The sequence below is a fragment of the Artemia sp. Qi Xiang Cuo genome, chromosome 8, assembly GCF_049724085.1.
Source record: "Artemia sp. Qi Xiang Cuo chromosome 8, ASM4972408v1, whole genome shotgun sequence".
NCBI lineage: Eukaryota > Metazoa > Arthropoda > Branchiopoda > Anostraca > Artemiidae > Artemia > Artemia sp. Qi Xiang Cuo.
In genome coordinates, this window is record NC_142801.1 from 21,390,127 (window position 1) to 21,416,081 (window position 25,955).

The following is a 25,955-nucleotide window of genomic DNA, read 5'->3' on the forward strand; positions in this document are numbered from 1 at the left end:
TGAAAATCCACTTCTTTTGATGTATCTATTGATATTGCAATTCCGTTTCTTAGAGTTTTGGTTGCTATTGAGACGAGTCGCTCTTACTATATGTCAAATAAGGAATGACTCGGCCCAATAGTAACCGAAAATCAAAAAAGCAGAATTTTGATAACAATAGATACATGAAAATAATTGGTTTTATACCCTGATTCCAAATATATAAAATTTATTAAATGCTGTGTTACCCACAAGCAGTTACGATCACGAGAAATTTTGCTTGATTTTCGAAAAAGGGTGAAATACCCCGAAAAAGGCAGGGGATCTTAACGAAAATCACACATCAAATTCAGCATAACAGATAACCCCGCTGTAGAGGTTTCAAAATCTTATCTACAAAAGTGTGGAATTGTGTATTTTTTCGCCAGAAGAAAGATCATGGATGCGTATTTTTTGCTGTTGTTTTTCCCAGGGGTGGTCGTATCCAAGTAATGGTTCTAAAAGATCGGGAAATGGCTTCTTCGAAAAACAATCATAAGTTCTAGTGTCCTTTTTAAATAATCAAAAAAATTTGTGGGCAGGTAGCCACCTCCCACACCCCCTTTTCTCCCAAGGACATCTGATGAAAATTTTGAGATAACCATTTGATTCAGCATAGTTAAAAGGTCCGATAATTATTCCTTTGAGGATGACCTAACCCTTAAAGTCCCAGGGGATAGGGCTGTAACTTACACAATTTGCCCATTGTTGACATATAGTATTTGTTTTTGAAAAACATACTTATTTCTTTTTTTGGGGGGGGGGGGGGATTTTCCACGGGGATAATTTTCCATGGAGAGGAAAGTTTCCGGGGAGAAAGTACCCAGTGGAAGTTTCACCGGGGAGGAGGTGGGGGAGGTTTCCTAGCATGAATTGAAAAACGGTCAAAAACTGAAAGTAAGGAGCAACTTCAAAACCTAAAACGGATTATGTGTATGAGGGACATTCTCCTTACTCAACCCTCGCTCTTTACGCTGACGTTTTGTCAGAATTCTTTAAGGGCGACTGCTCAAACACAAGGGCCGTTGAATTTGAATGAGAAGTATTTTAAGCTCTAAGACTATATATGAATACTAAGTAATCTGTTTGCTAAGGATACCATTTTATTGTCTCTATAATTACCACGTTCACTCTTATGACCTTTCTTATAGAAAGGTTTAATTAAAGTTTCCCTAAAATCGCTAGATAATTCTCCTTTTTCAAAAATCATATTCCCAATCTTCAGTAATTTATCTCTAACTTTATAACCACTATATTTAAAAACTCGCTTAGTAAACTATCAGCACCTGGGGCTTTTTTTATTTTTTTAATCCTTTTATTACTGTCTCTAGTTCTTCAGGAATGGTAACTATTATTTTGACTAATCCCAATGATGAAAGTTTATTGCCATGACATATTTTTGGGGATTTGGAAAAATAGTCTGAAACTCCACAAAAGCGATATAAGATGAAAATAAAACTGCATTGTTGAATCTCCATAGCCTAAAACTCCATTTATGAAAATTAAAGCCCCCCCCCCCTTCATTTTGATCAACAAGGAAAATCACTTTCGCACGGGAATCGGGGATGTGTCTCCTTTTTTTCCTCTCGCCGCTAGTGGGGCATTGAAAGGTCACGGAGAGATGTTTAAGGGATCATTTGAAAGGAAATCACTTTATCTAATGCGTTGTGTATGTGATAAATGTATATACGAGATGATGCAACACACGTATGTTTTGACAAGACAAGACAACACACCTTTTGAAAGGTTACTTCTCTGGGGTATACTTTTATGTTTGAGTGACTCCATTGCCCAATTCTCTATGATTCGTTCTTTACAAGCATAAAAGGGAAGGTCATTGGCTTTCCCTTTCACAAGCGTAAAGAATAATGTAATTATTTCACGAAAATACGTCACGGACGTAAACCAATGAAACCACCCAAATTTTTACCGCTGAATTATCGGAAGCAGTCTCTCTTTTCTTTTTGTTCAAATAAATGGAATTGCTCTTTTCTCTCTGTGTTACTTCTAAAATATACGTCTTGTATGAAACATCCTATAGGATTCCCTGCAAAGAATACATAAAAGTTTCGAAACTATGATCTTCGTTGTGATCAAGGACTAACGTCTCTAGAGCTAGACGCTAGGGGAGTAGGTTTTGATCTTACCATTTGCCGAAGTTCTTTGTTTCATTCATAGCGAATCTCATCCTATTATCCATTACTTCTATGTTGGAATATGGCGGCACCTGTAGACTCAAAGAGCACAAGTGACTTTCGGGTGAGCCATATTCTACCAAGCACCTTATTTCTAATTGCCCAGAATGGTGAGTCACCCAAAAAATCTTGAATCCTCCAACAGGAAAGTTCTCAAACCTTGTCCAAAATTTTAAAAGCTATCTTTTATCATTTTCACCAAGTGAAAATACAAAGTCCCAAAATAGAGTAAGGGTCTACTCATCAGGTTTGTAATATGAATAAGTCCTACAATCCTTCCACTTCTTAACACCGATATGGCGAAGCCCAACAAGACTATCTTTTCGCTGCTTAGCTGTTAAGTTGTTCAGCAACTCATAGGGTATTATGTCGTTGAAACCACCAATTATACCATTTATTTCTTCAATGGAACTTGTACCTGCCTTCCAAGAAAACATACTGTCAATGTAAAAAATTTTATTATCATTAGTTGGTTTGATAAACTGCCCCTCTCCAATTAGGGCCCATTTTTAGCTTCATCTACAGTAAATTGTAATCCAAGGTCATCGTTTTCCATAATAAAGTACAAGTTTTGTACGAATTTTGTTTGTTATATTCAAGGTCATTCTATTCGATTTCTTGCCTTAAGAACTGTTTATAAAATATCTTGGTGAAAGCTGGAAAACATGGACACTCATCTATTACAGACAGGGCAATTACTCTTCACAAAAAATGGAACCATTTCAAGTTTTTTTTATACAAAACTCACTTCGTCTATAAACTCGAATAACCCAAAACTAGTAGTAGTGGGGCCTCTATTGATTCAAACGCATGCCCTCCCTTTTTCGTAGGATTTCAAACGAATACCCTCCCTTTTCCATCGTATTCTAAACGTGTGCCCTATTTTCTAGCAGGAAATCCTCTAATATCACAACACCCCTGGCAAGAATCCCAGGTGCTATGACACAATATAATTACTTGTAATGTGATTGGGATAATAGAGAAGCATCAATAATAGGGATAGGGGTCGGCACCGTTTCTTTTTCCGTTTCTGCTTCCGTTTTTCTTCCATTGTTTTCTCCGTTTTTTTTTCTGTTTTTCTTAGAAAACGGAAAAACAGAAGACAGGTAGCCGTTTTCTTACAACCGTTTTTGTTTCTGTTCCTTTTTTTCGTATTGTTTTTGCCGTTTCTGTTTTTCTTAAAACCCGTTTTTCTTCATTTTCTATGTTTTGGTTGCTAAAAGAATCATGTTGCATTCTTGCGACTTTTATTGGATTCGGACACTTGCCATGTACTTAGTCTGGATTAAGCATGGGCACTGTTCTGTTTTTCTGAAGAAACAGAAAAAAACAGGGCTTGAATGAAACAGAACAGAAACAAAACAGGTCAACAAAAAACAGAAGACCTGTTTCTTTTTCTGATCTGTTTTTTGGTAAAAACAGAAAACAGCTGTTTACGTTCAAAAAACAGCTGTTTAAATAGCTGTTTTTCAAACACTTAAAGGTTAAAGAAGAGAAAAATTGTAAATGATAAGTTTTGGTTTAGTGGCGAAAACTGTCTATGCCCACAACATCGCCATCCTTTTTTATGGTTATTTTCTTCAATTTTTCCGTTTCTTTTTTCCAAAAATACGCTTTTATATTCATACAGAATCTCCTCGAGTTTCCCCAACATGCATACTAGTTATTTGAGACGTTTTGAAAATAAAATCATTTTCGTCGTCAAATTGCGCAGTCAGCTCAAAGTCATTAGTGTTTAAGCAGAGCCCATAGTTGCTTTTACGGGGGACAGTCTCCCCCTCCAGACAATGCTTTCCCCTACCCCCCATGCTGATTCTTGGAAGCCGTCTAAAACAATGTATCAAAGAAGAAAATGTACGGGAAAATGACACTTCTTTCCGCCAAGTCAAAAATTTTCGTTGCCTCGCGGCTCAAAACAATTTTTTAAGATTAATTATTTCCTAGCCAATTTGTGCGAGAGACAAATCAAAAGTAAAATTCATGTGTAAGGGTACTTTGCATATTTTTACGCCGCTTTGTGCTAAAAAACAATTTTCTAGGCCCTCCACCGAATTCATTCGGTGTAAATATGTAAAATGAATTCAAGTAAATATGTAAAATGAAATTTCTCAAATTCTGAATTTCAAAAAACTTAGACCATTTGCTACACAATAACTTTCTTTAAGCATTCTCTTCTCTTATATAGGTTTTCAAATGGATGCAACTATAAGAAAAACTGTACTTTTTGATAACTTAGTTGAAAATTTCTTTCGCTTTGCGACAGAAAATACCTTTTCCAACCCATATACTTGCTTTATTAGAGAAAGTTTTAATACTTCAAACTTTGGTTTTAAGAATACGAGTGAGCATACTTTCGATTATTGAGGCACGTTTTCATGGTCCATTCCCAAAGGAAACGGGGTAGTGACAACCTCGACTATTAATGTTTGAGCAAGTGTAACGTGTCTTCGGATAGCCTGTGCTGCAACCTCGTTTTTTGACAGACTCCCAGCTCCCCACTCTTCTTCTCCATTACTTTCACCGCCCTATTCCTTAGACACTGCTTCAGTTTATTCAGATTCTTCAGCAAACATATCTTCATTTCAGGAGTTTTCAGAACAAGGAACAGAAAGACCGTCTGAATCATTTTCACCAGTTGGATCGACATAGGCTATGCTTCGAGTGGACTAAAATCCAAAAACGCGTGGAACAGATGAATGAAGATCATGTTAAAAACATAAAGTCAAGGAACGGGCTCATATCCTACAGGCTTCGGTGACATTGTTCCCAGAATCAGTCACAACGCGGAACATCTTATCTTTCATTGAAAACTTCCTGATTACAACTTGGATTGATGAAAGGATGTTAGTAGTTATATGAGAATGCTTATGCCCCTTGAAATGTGAAAGATAGTGGTGCAACCTCTGCTCATTTTTCGTCTTCATGCAGTAATAGGCAGTGATACCTATAAAGCCAGATCCTTTTGCAGACCAGCAGTGAAAAGTCCAGCTAGGCTGAGTGGTAGATCTTAAAGTAGCCTTCAGAACTTCTTTTTTTCTGGAAGCAAAACTTATGTGACGATGGACCCCCAAACGATGCTTTCAAGCCCCTTGTTTTTTTTTTTTTTTTTTTTTTAAATAATATGTTTCATATCTGGCTTATCAAACACAGAAAGTGTCAATTTGCCCTTAAACAGGTTTGGCAGCAGAGCACCCGCAGACTAGCTTGTTTTAATCGATTGGAAATAAAGAACTGTCGTATTTCTGCTCTTCGTATTCCAGATTTCAAACAATCCATTGCCCTCTGTGTCACATGCTTTACTAACTGGAGCTTTCTCAAGGGAAGCAGCCTAGCTTGATATATTCTTTTTTAGTTGATTTGGGTTTGTTATTTTCTGCACCAGCCGCATATACTTTATCTTTGTGCATATCAATTGTATGCTTTCTTTTAAGATAGTATATAAATGTTATGGCAGAGACTTCCTTAGCCTTTAGAGACGCTCCTCAGAAGTTGCACCTAATACTTTCTTTGCTTCTTTTTTTCCGTAGAGTACCCAGGGAGGTGTCTTGGAACATCCAAGCCGTCATCAGAAAATGACATCATGCTTGTTATAAAACAAATGTTGATTTTAGCATTTCTCACAAAATTAGAAGCAACTTCCAGTGGCCTACCATTTTGAAAAATGCACCTCCAGCCAAATATCTGACCTCTTTCACCTCAGTGGCGTAATTAGGGGGAAAGGGGCCAATTCCCCCCTGAACGGTTTCGTTATAAACGGAACGGTAATATAAATGTATTTACTTTTATAACTTTATTATATCAAATAATATTAACATTTTGATTACTAAATATCAGTATATGTATAGTAAACTGACAATGCACATTCATTTGTATTTTTTTCAGTAAAGTGCAGCTTATGTTCTGGCCTTGGGAAGGCATAGGGGTTTTGAGCCCTACTCATGTTAATTTCTGCTCGTTTTGAGTTTGACTTGTTTATTTATTGTAATTTCTGTTCGTTTTGTGTTTCATTTATTTATCGATGTTTATTTATGGTAGTTTCACGCTTGGTAGATTATTTGATTTTATTTTTGTTCATTTTTTGTTTAATGGAGTTCTTTACTTTCCTTTGAAAAACTTATTTTGTGGAAAAAGTTTTTTTAATTAATTTCTGTTCGTTTTATATTGACATAGTCTTTTCAGGGAAGAAGAAAATAATACTTTAAATCTTTTCGTTTTTTAAGAATTTATAGTTTGGCCAGCTATTTGTATGCTGGAGAAAAATTTTCAGCAATTTTTAACAATATACTGTACACCCTTTTAAAAATCTGGACACAAATAGTAGTGTTTAATTTAGTTTCATACCTCCTCTAGTTGACCTGATACATAAAACAAGATACCATTCGCAAAAAAAAATCTGTTTATTTTCTTTGATAGTTTATACACTTACGCTATTTTGATTTGGTTAAATTTTAAGAGCAGAAGTAGCCCCAAAAGTTTGAAAATAATACCCTCAGTCGTTCTTGGGATACTGATGAGATGTCAAACTGGGAATTATCATTAACACAGTACATTTTGATTCAATATTAAGGTAACATTTAGTTTTTAAACATAAAGGGCAAATGGAAGGGTGGGCGGAGAGGGACTAGTTGACCTCCAATCACTTTCGACTATAAAAAGGGCATTAGCCCTTTCTATTTTCAATCGAATGAGCCCTTTTTGAAGTTCCTACGACAACTCCTTCGATACAAAGTGGCCTGGTCTAAACAAAAGAAAAAAAAAAAAAATACATTGTACCCACATCGATCTTTACTATAAAAATGTCAAGCCTTCCAATCACTTTCGACTGTTAAAAAGGGCACTAGCCCTTTCAATTTACCATCGAATGAGCCCTTTTTGAGGTTCTACGACAACGTTTTCTATAGACGCCTTATATGCACCTAGGGCATACATTAAAACCCTTGTCCTGAGGGCTGTGAGGAAGTTGTCATCCTCAAAGACCTAATTTTCAGAACTTTCAACTACGTTAAACATAACGGTTATCTCAAAATTTTTCTTGGATGTGTTTGAAGAAATGATGGGCGTGAGAGGGGCGTTAGTTGCTCTCCAATCACTTTCAACTATTAAAAAAGGAGTCCTTTCAATTTCAAATCAAATGAGACCTTTTGAAGTTTCTACGACAACGCTTTCAATAAAAAGCCTATATGTCCCATGAGCAGAACTTACAACCCTTGCCCTGAGGGCTGGGAAAGGGGGGATTGTCATCCTCAAAGACATAATTTTCTGACCATTCAACTATGTTAAAGAAAATTGCTACCTCGAACTTTTGATTGGATGTGTTCCGGGAAAAGGTGGGTGGGAGAGGGGGGTTAGTTGCCCTCCAATCCCTTTCGACTATTGAAAAGGGCACTATCCCTTTGAATTTCCAATCGAATGAGCCTTTTTTGAAGTTTCTACGACAACGCTTTCTATAGAAAACCTTATATGCCCCCAGGGCGTACTTACAACCCTTGCCCTGAGGGTTGTGGGGGAGTGTCCTCCTTAAAACCTTCATTTCTCTCTGCAAATCAACTACGCTGAACAAAATGGCTGTCTCACAATTTTGATCGGATGGTTTTCGGGAAACGGTGGGTGTGGAAGAGGTGTTAGTTGCCTTCCGATCACTTTCCACTATTTAAAGGGCACAAGCCACTCCAATTTCCAATTGAATTAGCCCTCTTCGAAGTTTCTATGACAACTTCTTTGATACGAAGTTCCCTGGTCTAAAGGAAAAAAATAATAAATAATACATTGTGCCAACATCGTTCTTATATGCCCCCAGGGCATAACTTACAACCCTTTTCCTGAGGGCTGGGGGGAGTGTCTTCCTCAGAAACATAATTTCCAGAATTTATAGCTACGTCGAACAAAATGGCTATCTCAAAATTTTGATTGGATGTGTTTGAGGTAATTGTGGGTGTGAGAGTTGTCTTAGTTATCCTCCAATCACTTTCGACTATTAAACAGCGCACATCCCCTTCTAATTTCTGATCGAATGAGCCCTTTTGGAAGTTTCTACAACATCACTATCTATAAAAAACCTTATATGCCCCTAGGGCATAACTTACAACCCTTGCTCCGAGGGCTCTTCCAAAAGGCCAACTTCCAAAAGGGCTCATTCGATCAGAAATTAGAAGGGCATGTACCCTGTTTAATAGTCGAAAGTGATTGGAGTTAATTTCTGCTCGTTTTGAGTTTGACTCGGTTATTTATTGTAATTTCTGTTCGTTTTGGGTTTCATTTATTTATCGATGCTGATTTGTGGTAGTTTCACGCTTGGTAGATTATTTGATTTTATTTTTGCTTATTTTTGTTTAATGGAGTTCTTCACTTTTCTTTGAAAAACTTATTTTTTGAAAACAGTTTTTTTAATTAATAATATGATACACCGTCATAATCATAGGTAGTGACCATATATGAAGTAATAAGTGAATGCAATAATAATGCGCGGTTAAATTTCAACAAGATAATATAAAACACACATATTGGATCGATATAGTTCATTATAAATGGGAAGTATGTAAGTTTCAACGGATATCCGGGTTGCAGCGGTAGATAGCAACCTAGTAATAGACGATCACATCCAATGTTTCCGGGTTGCTGCGGTAGCTATCAACTTAGTAGGAGACGATCACCTCCAATGCTAAGAAATATAATAGCTCATAACTCCTAAAAATAGAGTCAGATCGGAACAAAAATTACACCATCATAACCGTCTTGTCCAAAACCTCTGTATAAAAAACTACCGTCTCTTGACTTGAACAACAAAGGAAATATAATGGCTTGAAAACCAAGAAAAGTGGCAGCTATCACAATATTTTGCATAAACGACGTCTTTTTTTGTTTTTCCGCTTTTTTTCCCTCCTCAGCTAGCTGGGCACGGGAGATACATTGAGACCTGTATAATGGCTCCTTTTAAAGTAAATTGCTATATGTAGTGCCTTTTTTAATTAAAAATGAAATTGTTTTTAAAATACAATCAATTTTGACAAAAAACTGCATTTTCGTGTACAAGCTTGATGAATGACGATATAATCGTACAAGTTATACCGATATATGACGTAATAAGTGAATGCAATATTTATACACGCGTATCTTTGTGCCAGATAATAATATAAGAAATTACTTTTGCCTTTAGTAAGGCAAGGATTTTCGCTAGAAAATTTAATATCTACTGGTGGCGATGCATGTTGCTATCCTGGATATCTTACTGTAGTTGTTTCTAGTAATCGGGCCAAGTTTTGGGGGCGGGCACTCTGACTGTAGATCTTATAGCCTATCTGTTTTTAACATTTCCCAGAATTCCCTAATGTTATTTTCTCTAAAGCACTTTAAAAGAGTGGCTTGTTCTTTTCTTTTATAATTTTCCTTTTTCCTTTTTATTAATTTTTTGTGCTCTTTACGTGTTAAACGGTATCTTGTTAGAGCCTCGATTCCTGATTCATCATCCAGTGCACTCTGTACATTGTTTAATATTTTATCAAGGAGGCACACTTGTGCCTCTTTAAAGAGGCGACCCACCACAATGTTAAGTGATTTCCAGTCCTAGCGGTCACAGAGAGACGGTGGTGAAAGCATTTTGTAGCCTAAGCTCAAACTAAGAAACATGCAAAATTTCACCCCCCCCCCCTCCGCCTTTTTCTTCATGGGGGAAAGTGGGCCTGAAGTTTCGAACCTCCCACCACAGCCCCCTTTAACGTTGCCCGATCGGGCTGAAATTCAGAAGATAAGCTTTCCTAGGGCCTGGGAGCTTATCCTCAAAATTTCAGCTCAATCCGACCACTCCTTCCCTGTTTTCCAAAAAACAAATATACCCACTTTATGTTCATCAAATTTTTTTTTTGTTAGCCACACCTACAGGCCACAGTTGGTAACGGGTCCGGGTGAATGAGGACTCATTCGAAGCGGAATTCGACCTGTTAGGGCCTTTTGATATTTTCAGACCGAAAAAATTATCCCCGTAATTTACATTTACGAAAAACCTCGTTTTCCTATAAGAGCCCATGTTAATTTTTGAAATTTCTAAAAGTATAGTATTTCATTATTAAATTAGATCAAAATAGTTCTCTTAACCTGACAAGACCGACTGCAAGCTTCCAAAAATTCCAGCTCTTTCCCAGAAGTTTTTTTTGTCGAAAAACGAAAATCTTTCCTTTGTATTTGCTTGCGTCGAAAATAGATTGCAGAGACTAAAAATAAATTATCATCAGTCTCTGATGGTACAGTGGTCACTATTGTTGCCTGTCATGTGGAAGACCTGGGTTCCATTCCCCGTAGGAGTGAATTTTTTATATATAGAATTTAAAGTAGTATCTCTTAAATTTAAAATTTAAAAAAGAAACTCAGTTTCTTTTTTAAATCCAATCTATTAAATACTTCGGCTCAACAGGCGTCTCCAGAAAAATATCACAGTCGGACTTCAGCTTACAGGTAAGTCTCCACTGATTTGATAACATGCAGTATACCCGCATGCTCGAAGAAAAGTTGAAAAAAGAAAATCTTACTGTGCATTTGATTTGAGTATTCAGGAATTAAAAGCCTTTTTTTCAAATATTCTAGATTAATTCTGAATTTACAAAATATTTTTAAAAGAATTATAAAATATACCTTTCTTTTTCTGGGCTGGTTACACTGATGCCAGTGATTTGCTTAATATTTGTGAAAACCTACTCGCTAGTGTGTCCGGGTCGGCGTTCCGTATCTCGGCCTCATATTTCAGATGGTATATTTCTTTTGCTATATTCACTTTTGCTAACAGAATATATTTGAAAAATGATCTTTTTTATTCAAAAATATCACGTGTAGGTCCAAATTTCTAATAGTGGAAGATAGCTTCATTTTCTGATTAATTAAAGTGATTTCTTCAAATGAATATTTTGGATGTACCTAAATATTTAAGCAATAAACAATTGTTAAAGAATTTCTGGCAGTTGAGAGCTCCAGGGTGCCTTTTCTTCAAACAAATTAAAAAATAAATGGTTATCGATGGTGCTGCTACCTAATCAATCTTCATCTTTTTGGCAATAAATATGAGCTGTTAGAGACGTTAATATTTTCATACTAAGCATCAATCAATCAAAATTTCATATTAAGTAGGCAAAAAATAGTCTTGATTAAATTTTTCTTATTAAAGGAATTTTAGGCATAATTATTGTTAACCTAGTCATTATTCTATGACAATAGCACAGGAGAATGGTTGTTCAGAAGTAAACACTAATAAAAAAAAGTGTAGCCTTGTTCCATTAGGCTAGGTCCCCCAGTTGATGCACATACCAATTATAATATTTGCTACTCTGACGTTGCACCTCACTCCCCCTAATGGTCTTGGATATAGCCCCAAATAATAGCCTATTGATTTTAATCTCTTAATCCTTACTAGGCTATTTCATTGGGACATCCACCACAGGGCTAATATGGGAGTAAAGTTTATTTTTGATGCAAATGGGTATTATATTTAGATTGAAGATGCAATTCTATGTATATATTTGCACATTAGGAGGGTGAGGGTATATACTCTGTGAATTTATAGGTTCTAAGAAATTCATGAATTTCTCAGAAAAACAAGGAAAAAATTGAAGATAAAGGCTCTCCCCCTGCAAAATGTGTTAACTAGGATTATTCTTTATTCTGGAGTAAGAATTGTCCTCTTATTATGTTTCCTTATGTCCAGCTGGACTCCTAGCCTATGCTTAAAATACTGGTTGGCCAGTTGGCTAATTTAAAGATTTGTATATATATACACTGTCAAATAGCCATCTGGTGGTATCCCATTTCATTGCTATTATGCGACTATAGACTATTTCATTACTATTGGGCAACTCTAGGCTATTCTTTACCTGTCAAAAGTATTATCTGATTGCAAAGAATTGAGATCAGCTTATTTAGTGAACAAACTTTATTTCTAATTAAAAAGATATAATGTCACTAGGCTAAATGAGTAATAGCCTAAATGGACAGAACAGAAAAGAATCCAGTAAATTTTTTGTCATTCATATTATTGACTTACAAATAACATAAACATATCAGTCAACAATGAGAGGTAAGTTTAAACTTTCCCCTCACTTTTCTAATGTGCAAATATATACCCTGAATTGGTATATATAGGGGTGGGGGTTAAAATTCATTTCTGACAAAAATGATTATTATATTTGAAAAGAGCATAAAAAAGGCATCAAGTAGTAGGTTTGCTTTATTAGTAAGTCAATAATATGAATAACAAAAAATTTACCAAGAATCCAATAAGAAATGCAGAAATTACAATAAATAACTGAGTCAAACTCAAAACAAGCACAAATAGTCCAGTAAATAATTTCTTAGACCAAACTGCTTTTCCATTTACAAAAAATTAAGCAAGAAAAACGGGTTTTAATTTTTATAAAGTGGTGAATACAATAAAATAAACACTTAATTAAACAAAAATACTCCAAATATTTTGGCCCCACGTCCAGGGGCCTTTCTTGACAGAAAAAAAAGAAAAGAAAAAAATGAAACAAAAAATGTTCTTTTTAAAAACCTTAACTTACATCAAAACAAAAACATACTAAACACATAAAGAAAAAAAAGCAACAAAAGAAAAAATATAAATAAATAGGAAACAAAACTCACATATTAAATAAACACTTCCATTCACTGGCATATAAACAAAATCAAATGTCTATATTGATTCAAACAATGCCTCCTCATAGTACATAAATGGAAATCTATCAAAAAATGAAGAATATATTTATACTTAAACCAAAGCAATAAATTCAGTTATTTTTTAACTGACATTTATTATTTTGGTTTAAGTATAAATATATTTTTTAAGTATAAAAATGTAAGAAATGAAACAAATCAGGGAACTTCAATAATCACAGTAAAAGATAATTACAGATTATATTGAACTAAAAAGGATAAGAACAAGCATTTGTACTAAACATTGTCTTCTTCATTGTTATCAACAAAAACATCTTTATTGGAATGCACAATCCCTTGGCAGTCTTTGCAAGCAAGTGTGCAAGACAATCCATTTTTTGGCAACTACAACATGAACTGTCACAGTTGGGATGCATACAGCTGAAATGAATCACATTTAACAGATGAGGCAGAGAAGGTCCAATGTCTGTCATGATTGGAGTGAGGTGTCTGTCATGTAATTGCCAACCCCAGTCTTTTGGGTCAAGTTCTGATGCAGTATTACACCACTCCATTATCTGATAGAAGATTCTATAAGAATGAAACTTTGCAGCCAATGGTGTTGGTGGAAGTTCAGTTTCTCAGAAAAACCCTGTATCTAACTTTGCTGAGACCCTCCCCTTTCCTAGCCTTGTAGAAACACAGCAAAAGATTTTCACCAACTAGCTGGACTTCTTCCTTCCTAGATTGCAGATTAATGAACACTTCACAGTTATTCCTTAATTCTCCATGGCATTTTAGGAATGACAGGACAGGCTGCTTTCCTATCCCAAACAAATGGGACGTCATGTTGCAACCCAGAAGAGCATGGCCAACAGCAATATAGTGACAAACCTGTCCCAGCAATCTTTTGATAAAGTTGATGTGCCAGTATTTAGTTGACGGCACTCTTGATTTGGTACTGGTTTTGAAGTAGAGATCCCTGGCTTTTGGAGGCGGGTTATCAAGGAGAAGGACAATAAATCATTATTGTTTCTGGCTACAGTGGTAACCCCTTCCTTGTCGGCATCAACACCTGTCAATGCAATCAGAACGTCTGCATCTCTCTCTGCAGGAAGGACAGTGAGGCTGGCTTGGACAAGCTTCTTACCAATAGCTCAAATAATTTACCGCTTATTGTTGGGATTCTGCAAGAAGTCCTCCTTCGTCCTTTGCAGTTTTATACTCAGTGTGAAATTGATGGTTGGACACTGGATACCTTTTGTTTGTCTAACTAGGGTGGCATCTTTGGTTGACAGACCTAAAGTGTAACCATCAAAGCCAACAGAAGCATTTGGATACTCCTGTGTCAGGAAGGAAACATAACTGTTGCAAATCTGTTCAAAAGTGTTTCCTTTTTCCATGGAATATGTAGGAGTAGCCATCTGCCATCAATCATGTGTTTTTCTGGCTCTTTTGATAGGACATTCACAGGTTCTGCCTGTGCTAATTTCCAAATAGCTTTTGCTCACTCCTCTTTATCTGGCTGTCATGGCAGGCTTGACGATTCAAAAAGGGCAGTAGGATAGATGAAGTGTTCAAATCTGAGATTTTCTTCCACATCCCCTCCAGCTCTAGTTGCCACTGCTGCAAGACGTTGGAATAGAAGACTTGCATCAATTTGTATCTCTTCACTGTCAGCATCAGAAATGTTGCCTTGATAGGCCATTGTAATCGCTTTGCTTTAAGATTTGAAAATGTAGCAATCAGCATTGTCTATTGACTTCAGAATTTATTTTCCCATTGCCTTTGCTTCATCTGCATTAGCATCCGTTGATGCTGTCATCTAAATTTTGGGAAGGATCAAACTTCATTGAGGCAGCAAAGCAGGGTTTATCAGATGCCATGTACTTGCGGAAGCTCATATGTGGGACGTACTAACCAGAGTTTGGAAATGAGATTATTACAACACAAAGATTCTATTTCTTCGGCTTTAAAGCAAGATTCTAAGTCTGAAGATTTCACTTTAGCCCTTTCAGAACATATTTTTAATTTTCCAGACCATTTTATTTTGTTTGAGAATGTCTTTTTGATTTCTAGGGATTGGGGTTTAAAGCAAAAAAAAAAATTCTTGAAATAAAGAAAATCTTATTCAAGAATATTGCTTTGAATTGGGATACAGGTGAATATGGGCTGAACTCTATCTATGATAATTTATTAAAATCTGACAGAGTAAAGTTCAATTCACCCAATGTAGTTGACCTTTGTCCAAATGTTATATCATTGAACGCTAATGAACCGAATCCAAGAAGGTCAAAGAGAATAGTTTCCGCCTTTGCTTTGTAAAGAATTAGAGATTTAAACAATATGTAGTGGTATTTGATTTTGTATATAAACTTTTGTTTTAAATTGTTTTATTTTAGTTTTACTACTGATGACGGTCACTGTATATATGACCAAAATATCTCGTATTTTTGTGAATTTCTATCACTGTTATCATCATCACTGTCTATTAAAAGAATTTTATCCCTATTTGAATTTTTATTTATCGTCATGGAAAGGCAGTGTGGTCTCTAAAATTATCTATGTTATTTTGTGGGAAAAGTTTTCTTAATTAATTTCTGTTCATTTTATATTGACATAGTCTTTTCAGGGAAAAAGAAAATAATACTTCAAATCTTTTAGTTTTTTAAGACTTTACATTTTGGCCTGCTATTTGTATGCTGGAGAAAAATTTTCAGCAATTTTTAACAACATACACCCTTTTAAAAATCTGCACACAAATATTAGTGTTTAATTTTGTTTCATATCTCCTCTAGTTGACCTGAAATGGAAAACTTGATGCGATTTGCAAAAAAATCTGTTTACTTTCTTTGATAGCTGGATACACTTACACTATTTTGATTTTGTTAAATTTTAAGAGCAGAAGTAGCCCCAAATTTTTGAACATAATACCCTCAGTTGTTCTTGGGATACTGCTGAGATGCCTTATTGGGACTTAGCATAACCATAGTGCATTTTGATTTAATCTTAAGGCAACATTTAGTTTTTAAACATAATGGGCAAATGGGGGGGGGGTGGGAGGAGGATTAGTTGCCCTCTAATCACTTTTCAATCAAATGAGCATTTTTTGAAGTTCCCACAACAAATCCTTCAATACAAATTTCCCTGGTCTATACAACAACAACAACAAAAAATAATACATTATACCCACATCAATCTTTACTAGAAAAATGTGAAGCATTCCAATCACTTTTGACTATTAAAAAGGGCACTAGGCCTTTTGATTTCCAATCGAATGAGCCCTTTTTGAGTTTCTTTGACAAAGCCTTCTATAAACACCTTATATGCCCCTTGGGCATAAATTACAACTCTTACCCTAAGGGCTGTTAGGGTGGTAGTCATCCTCTAAGACCTAATTTCCAGAACTTTCAACTAAGTTAAACAAAATAGCTATCTTAAAATTTTGATTGGATGTGTTTGGGAAAATGGTGAGCGTGAGAGGGTGTTAGTTGCTCTTCAATCACTTTCAACTATTAAAAATTGCACTAGCCCTTTCAGTTTCCAATCAAATGAGCCCTTTTGAAGTTTCTACAACAACACTTTCAATATAAACCTTATATGCCCCCAGGACATACCTTACAACCCTTGCCCTGAGGGCTGGGGGGGGGGGGTTGTCATTCTCAAAGACCCAATTTCCAGAACTTTCTAATACATTGAACCAAATGGCTATCTGAAAATTTTGATTGGATGTGTTTGGAGGAATGGCGGGCGTGAAAGGGGGGTTGGTTACCCTCCAATCACTTTCGACTATTAAAAAGGGCACCAGCCCTCTCAATTTCCAATTGAATAAGCCCCTTTTGAAGTTTTACGACAACTCTATCTATAAAAACCTTATATGCCCCTAGGGCATAACTTACAACCTTTGCCCTGGGGGCTCTGAGGGGTTTTTCATCCTTAAATACATAATTTCCAGAAATTTCAACTACATTGAACAAAATGACTATCTCTAAACTTTGATTGAATGATTTTGGGGAGATGGTGGGCATGAAATGGGGGTTAATTACTCTCCACTCACTTTCAACTATTAAAAAGTGCAATTTCAATTTCCAATCAAATGAGCCCTTTTTGAAATTTCTACAACAACTTTCTATATAAACCTTATATGCCCCAGGGCATAACTTACAACCCTTGCACTGAGGGCTCTGGGGGGTTATCATCCTAAAAGACCTAATTTCCAGAACTTTTAACTACGTTGAATAAAATGGCTATCTAAAAATTTTGATTGGATGTGTTTGGGGAAAAGGTGGGCGTGAGAGTGGGGTTTGTTGCTCTCAAATCACTTTCGACTATTAAAAAGGGCACTAGTCCTTTGAATTATCAATTGAATGAGCCATTTTTCAAGTTTCCTATGACAAAGATTTCAATAAAAACCTTATATGTCTCCAGGGCATAACTTATAACCCTTGCCCAGAAGACTGTTGGGGGAGTGTCCTGCTCAAAGGTATAATTTCCTGAACTTTAAACTGTGTGGAACAAGGATGTGTTTGGTGCAATGGTGGGCGTGGAAGGGATGTTAGTTGCCTTCCAATCACTTTAGACTATTAAAAAGGGCACTAGCCTTTTCAATTTCCAATTGAATGAGCCCTTTTTGAAGTTTTCTACAACAATGTGTTCTATAAAAACATTATATGCCCCCAGAGCATAACTTACCACCCTGGCCCTGAGGGCTGTGGGGGGGGGGGGTGTCATCCTCAAAGACCTAATTTCCAGAACTCAGAACTAGGTTGAAAGAAACGGCTATTTCAAAATTTTGATTGGATGTGTTTGGGGAAAAGGTGGGCGTGAGAGGGGGGTTAGTTGCCCTCCAATCACTTTAGACTATTAAAAAGGGAACTAGCCCTTTGAATTTCCAATCAAATTAAACTTTTTTGAAGTTCTACAACAACACCTTGTATAAAAAGCCTTACATGCCCCCAGGGCATAACTTACAACCCTTGCCCTGAGGGCTGTGGTGGAATGTCCTCCTCAAAAACATAATTTCTGTCTGGAAATCAACTACACTGAACAAAATGGCTATCTCAAAATTTTGATTGGATGTGTTTCGGGAAATGGTGGGCGTGGAAGGGGTGTTAGTTGCCTTCAAATCACTTTTGACTATTAAAAAGGGCACAAGCCATCCCAATTTCCAATTGAAGGAGCCCTTTTCAAAGTTTCTACAACTTCTTTGATACGAAGTTCCCTGATCGAAAAGGAAAAAAAATAGTAAATAATACATTGTACCAACATTGTTCTTATATGCCCCCAGGGCATAACTCAAAACCCTTGCCCTGAGGGTTGTGGGGGAGTGACCTCCTCAAAAACATATTTTCTATCTGGAAATCAACTATGCTGAACCAAATGGCTATCAAAAAGTTTTGATTGGATGTGTTTGGGGAAATGGTGGGCATGGAAGGGGTGTTAGTTGCCTTCCAATCACTTTTGACTATTAAAAAGGGCACTAGCTACTCCAATTTGCAATCAAATGAACCCTTTTTGAAGTTTCTATGACAATGAAGTGATATGAAGTGCCCTGGTATGGAAAAAAAATAATAATAATACATTGTGCCAGCATTGTTCTTTACTTAGGCAGCGCGATTGTGCTGCCTATGATTTGAAATTGTGAATGTTGTGTATGGTTAAAATATTCAAGTCAATCACATACTTGATAAAAAGATTTTGACACATCCAATGGTGAAAAAATCTACTTTTTAGATAGTATGATAGAGATTTTTACAATGATGTAGCTGTTAAAGAATAAATTAGCCTGCTGACTACTGGGTATCTTACCCTATATATACATTTATTGTGCATCATAAATATAAAAACACAACACTGATGGAGCAATAAAGAAATTAAAGGAAAGAGACTTGAATACCATATAACAAGTGCAAACAAAACCAAAACAAAGAAGAACTGACAGGAAAAAATACAAATAAGGGCAATCTTACCCTGGGATTAACACATGATCATCAAAGAACAATTTCAAGGGTACTTTCGCCAATGATCTGCTTCCAATATATCTTGTATTTTTTTTTTTTTTTTTTTTTTTTTGCACCATAGATGATAGACTAACACTTTCTACTGCAAGGATAGGGAGCTGTTATTAATCCAGAGTGGCATATATTTTACATACTTATAAAAGCAGTTCCTTATATTCTTAATGGTGTATCGGAAGCAGTAAGAAGAAACCGAAATGGTGTAAGGGCAAATAAATTTGGTACAACAAATGTATTATACACACTAGCTGTGGTATTGTGGTTAAATTTGAATTTTAATGCAGCTAGTAAACTCTACTCTTTCCTAGAATTGCTGGCATGAAATTCTTCCAGAAGTTGATGCATGACACAAAAACTTGACCCAATCAGTAAACCCAAGTATGTTAAGGGATCTTGTGCTTTAATAATATGTTCACCTGACTGAGCATTTTTTGTGTAATGAGAATAGCAATCAAACACCAAGAACTCAGTCTTACTCCCATTAAAGCAAAGACATATTTTATACTGGCTATCAAGGATTCAAAATTTTTTCTCAGTTTTGAATGCTGTTCTACTGATGTTGAGGATTTTGTCCATATAGTAAGATAGGGAGACATTAATGCCATTAAAAATAGATGTGTTTGAAGTTTATCTTGCAGCACAATGCCAGTACTATTAAACTGAAGCTGATGTTTGTTAAATTTGCTGCTGATCACTGCATTATATAATCAGCTCTCTATGAGTACCTTTTTTTTACTTTGCTAATGGCGTCACAGATACTAGAGAAGGTTCCTATAAAGGCAGACTTTTTGTCTAGATCCTTTTCAATGGCCCATTCAAGCTGGCATAAAACTTGAGAAAACTTCTGAGTGTATAAAACTTGGAAGTGTTGTAATCAGTCATTCTTACTGCAAAGGGCTTGCATAGGAAGAGTCAGAATACTTAATACCTCTATTATTTTTACAAATTTCCTAACTGGGGAGGGGTTGATTTTAATTTGCATGCTATTTTTTTTTATAATTTAAGTCCAATGCTGAGTTAAACATTTTGTAAATTTGTGTTTTGTGTACAATCTGATTTTATTCACTGTATCCACTTTAGGCCTACTGTTTTTGCACAACAGCTGAACCAAAACTGTAACTGACAACAGGCTTCAGAGTTTTTGTCCACTTTAGTTTATCTGTTCTGATATGCATTTTCTAGTAGACACAGCTGCCATTTTTGCTATTCTCAATGTTTGTGCAAGTTTCACAACAACAGGTATTCAGTGGTAACTGCTTGTCAGTCTGACTTCAGCCTGAGCTAGTCTGCAATAGGTGGTAAGGCACTTTGATGTTTGACAATATGTTATCAAACACTAAATGGTAAGTAGGGACATTGATTTTTCCCCACTCCTGGCTCCAAACCCAGCAGTTAGGACTCTTAAGTTGGGTACTAGGATTGCTTGAACCAACATGGAACATATTCAATACCAGTAAATGGTCATAAACAGTGATTGCATTTTAACATGGCAGGAGGGGTAAATTGTATCTGTTTTTTTTTTTTTTTTTCAAGAGGAACAAGTCAAGGTTGGATGTAGACTTACTTTATACTTTTTTTTTTTTTTTTTTTTTTTTTTTTTTTTTTTTTTAGTTAACAAAATTTCCAGATACCTCGCTATTCGTCTGTATTTTGTTAGTGGCCATTTACCTAGAAAGAATTGTTTTCGGACTTCAAACTATCCAAATACTTTACCCCCCCCCCCTATGTGCAAATATATAGCCCAAATTATATATTTCACATATATTGTGTCAATTGTCTTTGTCTTGTCTCGCGCTAAGCTGAAAAAAAAAACTAAGAAAGAAACCGGTTTTGTTCTTCAGCCATTTTACACACCGTAAACTTGAATGAGTTGCCCATAATACACAAGTAACAAAACTCTTTCCCCCTATGGAAATTAAAAAATAAAACCCAAATAAAATTCTCAAATTTGGAAAGGCTTATTTTCCACAGGGGAGTATTTTCCGGGGTGGGGGGGGTAAACGCCTAGAACTGATCAGTTTACCACATAGTGCATTGTATAAAAACGCTTTAAAACTGTAGAAAACACTGGAAGGAAACTTTAAAAATCTGATTAATAGAATCATGCTCCATATTATAAAGTAAGATTTTCATTATTTTAGTTTTATTTATGTGTTTAGCCTAGGGCTATATCTGGGTTGTTAGAGGGGCTGAGTACATTTCTAGAGTAGCAAATGTTGTTTTTCACTGCTTGTTTCTTTTCTTTTGAAAAAGTCTTTCCTTCAGAATAGCCACTCTCTTGTGCTGTTACCTATTTTAGCCTTGTAGTGGTTAATTTTGCTTATAAGACAGAAAATGGTAACAGGGGATAATAGCTGCTCTACAGAACAAAACATTCTAAAAAAAATAAAAGTAATACTCTTCGATTCCTTATTTTATGTTCTTTCCAATATCATATTTATGTTTGTGATAATGTACTCTCCCCCCCCCCTAACAATCCCTTATTGACATAATAATCCCTTAGGGACATCAGTGTCCCTAAGACACTGATGACAAACCTATGCCATATGTGACAGTTCTGACAAGGTCATTTTTGGCGACACACATCTTCAAAGTTTTGACAGTGTCTTCATGATTATTTTTAGGAGGGATGGAGAACAAATCAGGTATTCATGCAGATGCCTTGCAGCAACGCCAACAATAACAAGGTACAATTTGTCTGGGGAAAAAATGTGAGATTTATAAAATCGTTAATGGAAGGAACATCCAGTTGTTCCTTTTCCTTGTGTTATCCATCAGGAAGTATTGTGTGCCATATCTAGATTTTTGGAATTAAATGATATAATATTAGTTCTCACAAAAATAGTGAATTTTTGTAGCTGCCTGGCAACTTCACAAGCAATGTGCAGTAACATGAGATGACTGTATTGAGGAAAGGTATTCATACATACATACATACGTTTATTTAAAAATCAGTGGCCATATACACGCAAATCAATCAACAAAAAATAATAAGGAAAAACAAAGACACTCAACAAATTTAAACTACAGCTTCTTTCCCCGCCATCCGACTATTCTCTATAAAATAACCTAACACACTAATGAAGTCCCTGGAAGCTGTCCCCAATGCACCGGGTAGCAGCGGTACATCCCCATGAAAAAAAATTATCCTTCAAATTTGCCAAACTTTGGCATCTACTCACAAAATGGTCCATCCCATCCCCAAACTCCCCACAGAGGGGGAATGCACGCCTACTTCCCGAGCCATCCTCATCATAATACTCCCAGTAGCCTTTACGCAGTGGTATGCAATTTGCCCGCGCCTGCAACCAATACTTAAGGGTTCTCCATGGTAGGTTCAGCTTCAAATAAAACTCCTCCCCATACACATCTTTAACCTGTCTATAAAAATGCAGACTACTAGACTTTTCCAGACCTGTTAGCCGAACCTGAATCTCTTGGTCCCGAAGGCACGATGCAAACTTACCGAGGAAATCTTCAGGTTTACCGAAAGGACTCTGCCCCTCATTCCATGCCCATGATAAGCAAGCATCATACAACTGTTCTTTAACTTGTTTTGGCCATGCTGTCTTTTTGGCAAAACTCAACACCTCTGTGTAGGCCGCTTTCGCCAGGTGGTTATCAGGTAAGCGCGTAAGCTGTAACCAAAACTTAATCAGTTGTATAGTCCTCATATGATGTAGATCCTGCAAACCCAAATCACCCTTTAGGGCCAAACTACTAAAATTATTTTGGAGACCTATAACTCTTTTAAAATACTTAAAGTGCAGATTTCAGTTGTTTTACCGTAGTAGTCCCCCACAACTCGCATCCATAATGGGCAACAGGTAGGACTTTAGTCATAAAAGGGTACTTGTGCATCTTCATATTTTTGATTCCCGTGATATGTTTTTGTCGAAGTAGAGCACAAGCAGCAGCCTTACCAAGTGAAATCATCAATTTAATGTGCTCGGTCCAATTCCCATTTGCTTTGACCACGAATCCCAGATATTTATACTTTGGGGTCACTTTTATTGCCTCATCTTTATAAGTAAAGGAATAATCCTGAGGACCATTGGGCTTCCTACTTTGGAAGATGACAATCTCTGTCTTAGGTGCGTCCAGCCTCAACTTCTTCGATTCTAAGTAAGATTCAGTTAAACTATTGGAGAGATTTGTGGAGTGTTTTTACAAAATGTTATTATTTATTGGAAAAAAAGATCTGAATCATATCTGAATCAGCAATTTAATGTTCTTTACTGATCTCTCTGTTCATATGAATGAATGACTTGAAATTACAAGGTTTAGGCAAAAGTATTGAGATTATATTTAGATATATCAAATCTTTTGAAACTTCAAGTTTCCCAGCAAGATATTGAAACTGAAACATATACAAACTTTCCTTGAATAAAGCAGTATTTTAAAGAGGCAACAACAGTATGGGGAATGGAGTCCATACTTCTGCACCAGAATATGATAAAGTCATAAACTAAATAGTTTTGTAAAATATTCAATGAGTTTAGAAGCCTCAGACAGACAACTTAAACAAATAAGTATCCAGATGTAGTTGATTATAATACTATGGAATTAAAGAACTTTCAATAGATGCAAATTGATGACTGAAGGATGCAACTGGTAGATTTCCAGAATAGAATTTGGATTCAAAGATTTATCATAGGCAGCACAATAATGCTGCATAAGTAAAGAAAATTGTTGGCACAATGTATTTTTATTTTTTTAGGCCAGGGCACTTTCCATAGAAGGAGTTGCCGAGAAACTTGGAAAGGAGCTCATTTGGTTGAAAATTAGGAGGGCTAGTGCCCTTTTTAATAGTCAAAAGTGATTGGAGGGTAAATAGCCCCCCCCCCCATGCCTATAATTTCCCCAAACACATTCAATGAAAACTTTGAGATAGCTATTTTGTTCAGCATAGTTGAAAGGTCCACAAATTATGTCTTTGAGGATGACGACCCCCTATAACCCTCTGGGTAAGGGTTCTAAGTTATGCCCTGAGGTTATATAAGGATTTTATAGAGAGGGTGGTCGTATAAACTTCGGAGGGGGGCTCATTAGATTGGAAATCATAATTTCTAGTGCTCTTTTCAAGAGTCAAAGGGACTGGAGGGCACCTACCCCCCCTCCCCCACACCAAGGCTGTATCCAGAGGGGAGGGTTAAGGGGGTTTGAACCCCTCCCGAAATGTTGTTTGGACTCGTAAAAACGTAACAAAAATGGATATAAAAAAAAATTGTATGCGTTTTTTTAGATTTGTTTTGTGTACCCCCCCCCCCCCCCCGAAAAAAAACTTTTGAGTAAAACCCTCTCCGAAAAGAAATCCTGGGTATAGCCTTGCCCCAGACACACACACACATCATATTTTTTCAAAATTAATCTAATAGAAATTTTGAGGTAGTTATTTTATTCAAAATAGTCCAAACATCATATAACAAGGCTATTGGGGTTGAAACCAACCCCCAGAGCCTAGGTACAAGTGTTGTAAGCTATGCCCCAGGGCATTTAAGGTTTTTATTAAAGGGAGGGTTGTATAAAATTTAGAGGAGGCTCATTTGGTTGAAAATTGGAAATTTTAATTATTTTTTAAGAGTCCAAAATGATGGAGGGCAACTAGCCCCCCCCCCCCTGGCTACTCTTTTCACAAATGCATCTGATTGAAATTGTGAGATAGCTATTTTGCTCAAAATAGTCCAAAGAACATATAATAATGCCTTCTGGATTAACACAACCCCCCAGAGGCTTGGGATAGGGGTTGTGAGTTATACCCTGGGGGCATAAAAGGTTTTTGTGGAATGGATGGTTGTATAAACTTCCGATGGGCCTCATTTGATTTGAAATTGGAAGTTATAATACCCTTTTTAAGAGTCAAAAGTGATTTTAGAGCAACCATCCAGCCCTCCTACCCCCCCCCCCCCATGTCCATCATTTCCCCAAGCACATCCAATCAACATTTTGAGAGAGCAATTTTGTTCAGCGTAGTTAAAGGGTCCGAAAATTATGTCTTTGAGGATGGCAACCCCCTACAGCCCTCAGGATAAGGGTTGTAAGTTATGCCCTAGGGGCATATAAGGTTTCTATAGAAAGGATGGTTATATATAATTTGGAGAGGGCTCATTGGATTGGTAATCAGAAGTTGTAGGGCTCTTTTAAAGAGTCAAAGCGATCAGAGGGCAGCTACCCCCTTCCCCCCACACACGTCATATTTTCCTGGAACGAATGCAATAGAAATGTGCACACTACTACTAATACAACTACCACTGCTACATTTACTAGTTCTACTACTACTATTGCTATTGCTCCAAAAACTGCTTCTTTTACAACTACTTGTAAGGCTAAGAGCATTCAGATGAAAATTTCAAGAAGTATTTGAATATGAATACCTAAGGGTATGAAGGTAAAATTTTCAGAGAAGTTTTAGGGGGGGGGGGGCAAAACTGAATCACAAGACGCCATCTGTATGCAGGTTGTCAAAACGGCATATCAGCAATATCTTAGGAACTGTTTTGTGTGTGGAATTAAAACCTGCTAGGCTTGTTGTGGGGGATGTTGAACTAAACAAAAGACAATATTTGCATCATAATGCTACTGATACTACTTCTACAACTTCTTCTACTGCTACTATTATTATTACTGCTACTACTGCTACTGCTACTAAAGCTAATAGTATTAAGGCGAAAATTTTGGACAATTGTTGTGAAGTGTTATTATTTGTGGTATTTGGGGGTTGTAGTCTTAGATGCCTTTATTCTCCCTTTATAGGGGAGATAAACTCTGGCCCTAAGGTAATTGAACTTTGGTAGCGTGCCTTAGGCTATGACTGAACTAATAAGGCGTACTGACTGAGTGTGTTCGAGAGGCTAAAAATAGATCGTAAAGAGTTCGTCTAAAATACAATACTTTTATTCATTTATCAGATAAAAAAATTGGATATATTCTGGCTACTGGGACTGGCTGTCCCAAGTAGCCCACAAGTCTCAATAAAACAACAATAAAATATAAATAAGATACTTAGACACTAACGGTTATAAGACAAAGTCCAAGGTATTTCTAATGAGAAAACAAACGGGCAGAGGTTCACCCGGCAAGTCAAAAAGTCTGCTTT

The 25,955-nt window shown here is 36.4% G+C and overlaps 1 protein-coding gene across 3 annotated transcripts in view; it reads left to right on the forward strand.

Annotated features, from left to right (window-relative positions):
- Positions 1 to 11,268: 11,268 nt before the first annotated feature.
- The window catches only part of LOC148949241 (GPN-loop GTPase 1), a 42,389-nt gene continuing 27,702 nt past the window's right edge, over positions 11,269 to 25,955 (forward strand). Inside the window, exon 1 of one of the 3 annotated variants that reach the window (XM_089092888.1) lies at positions 11,269 to 11,320. Coding sequence is in view for 2 of the 3 variants with exons in the window: in XM_089092886.1 (XP_088949012.1) it covers positions 22,422 to 22,484 (63 nt within the window). In the remaining variant the exon portion in view is untranslated. Of the gene's footprint in view, positions 11,321 to 21,495; positions 21,547 to 22,347; positions 22,485 to 25,955 lie in introns of those variants that run through there. The other 2 variants (XM_089092887.1, XM_089092886.1) reach the window with 2 other exon arrangements.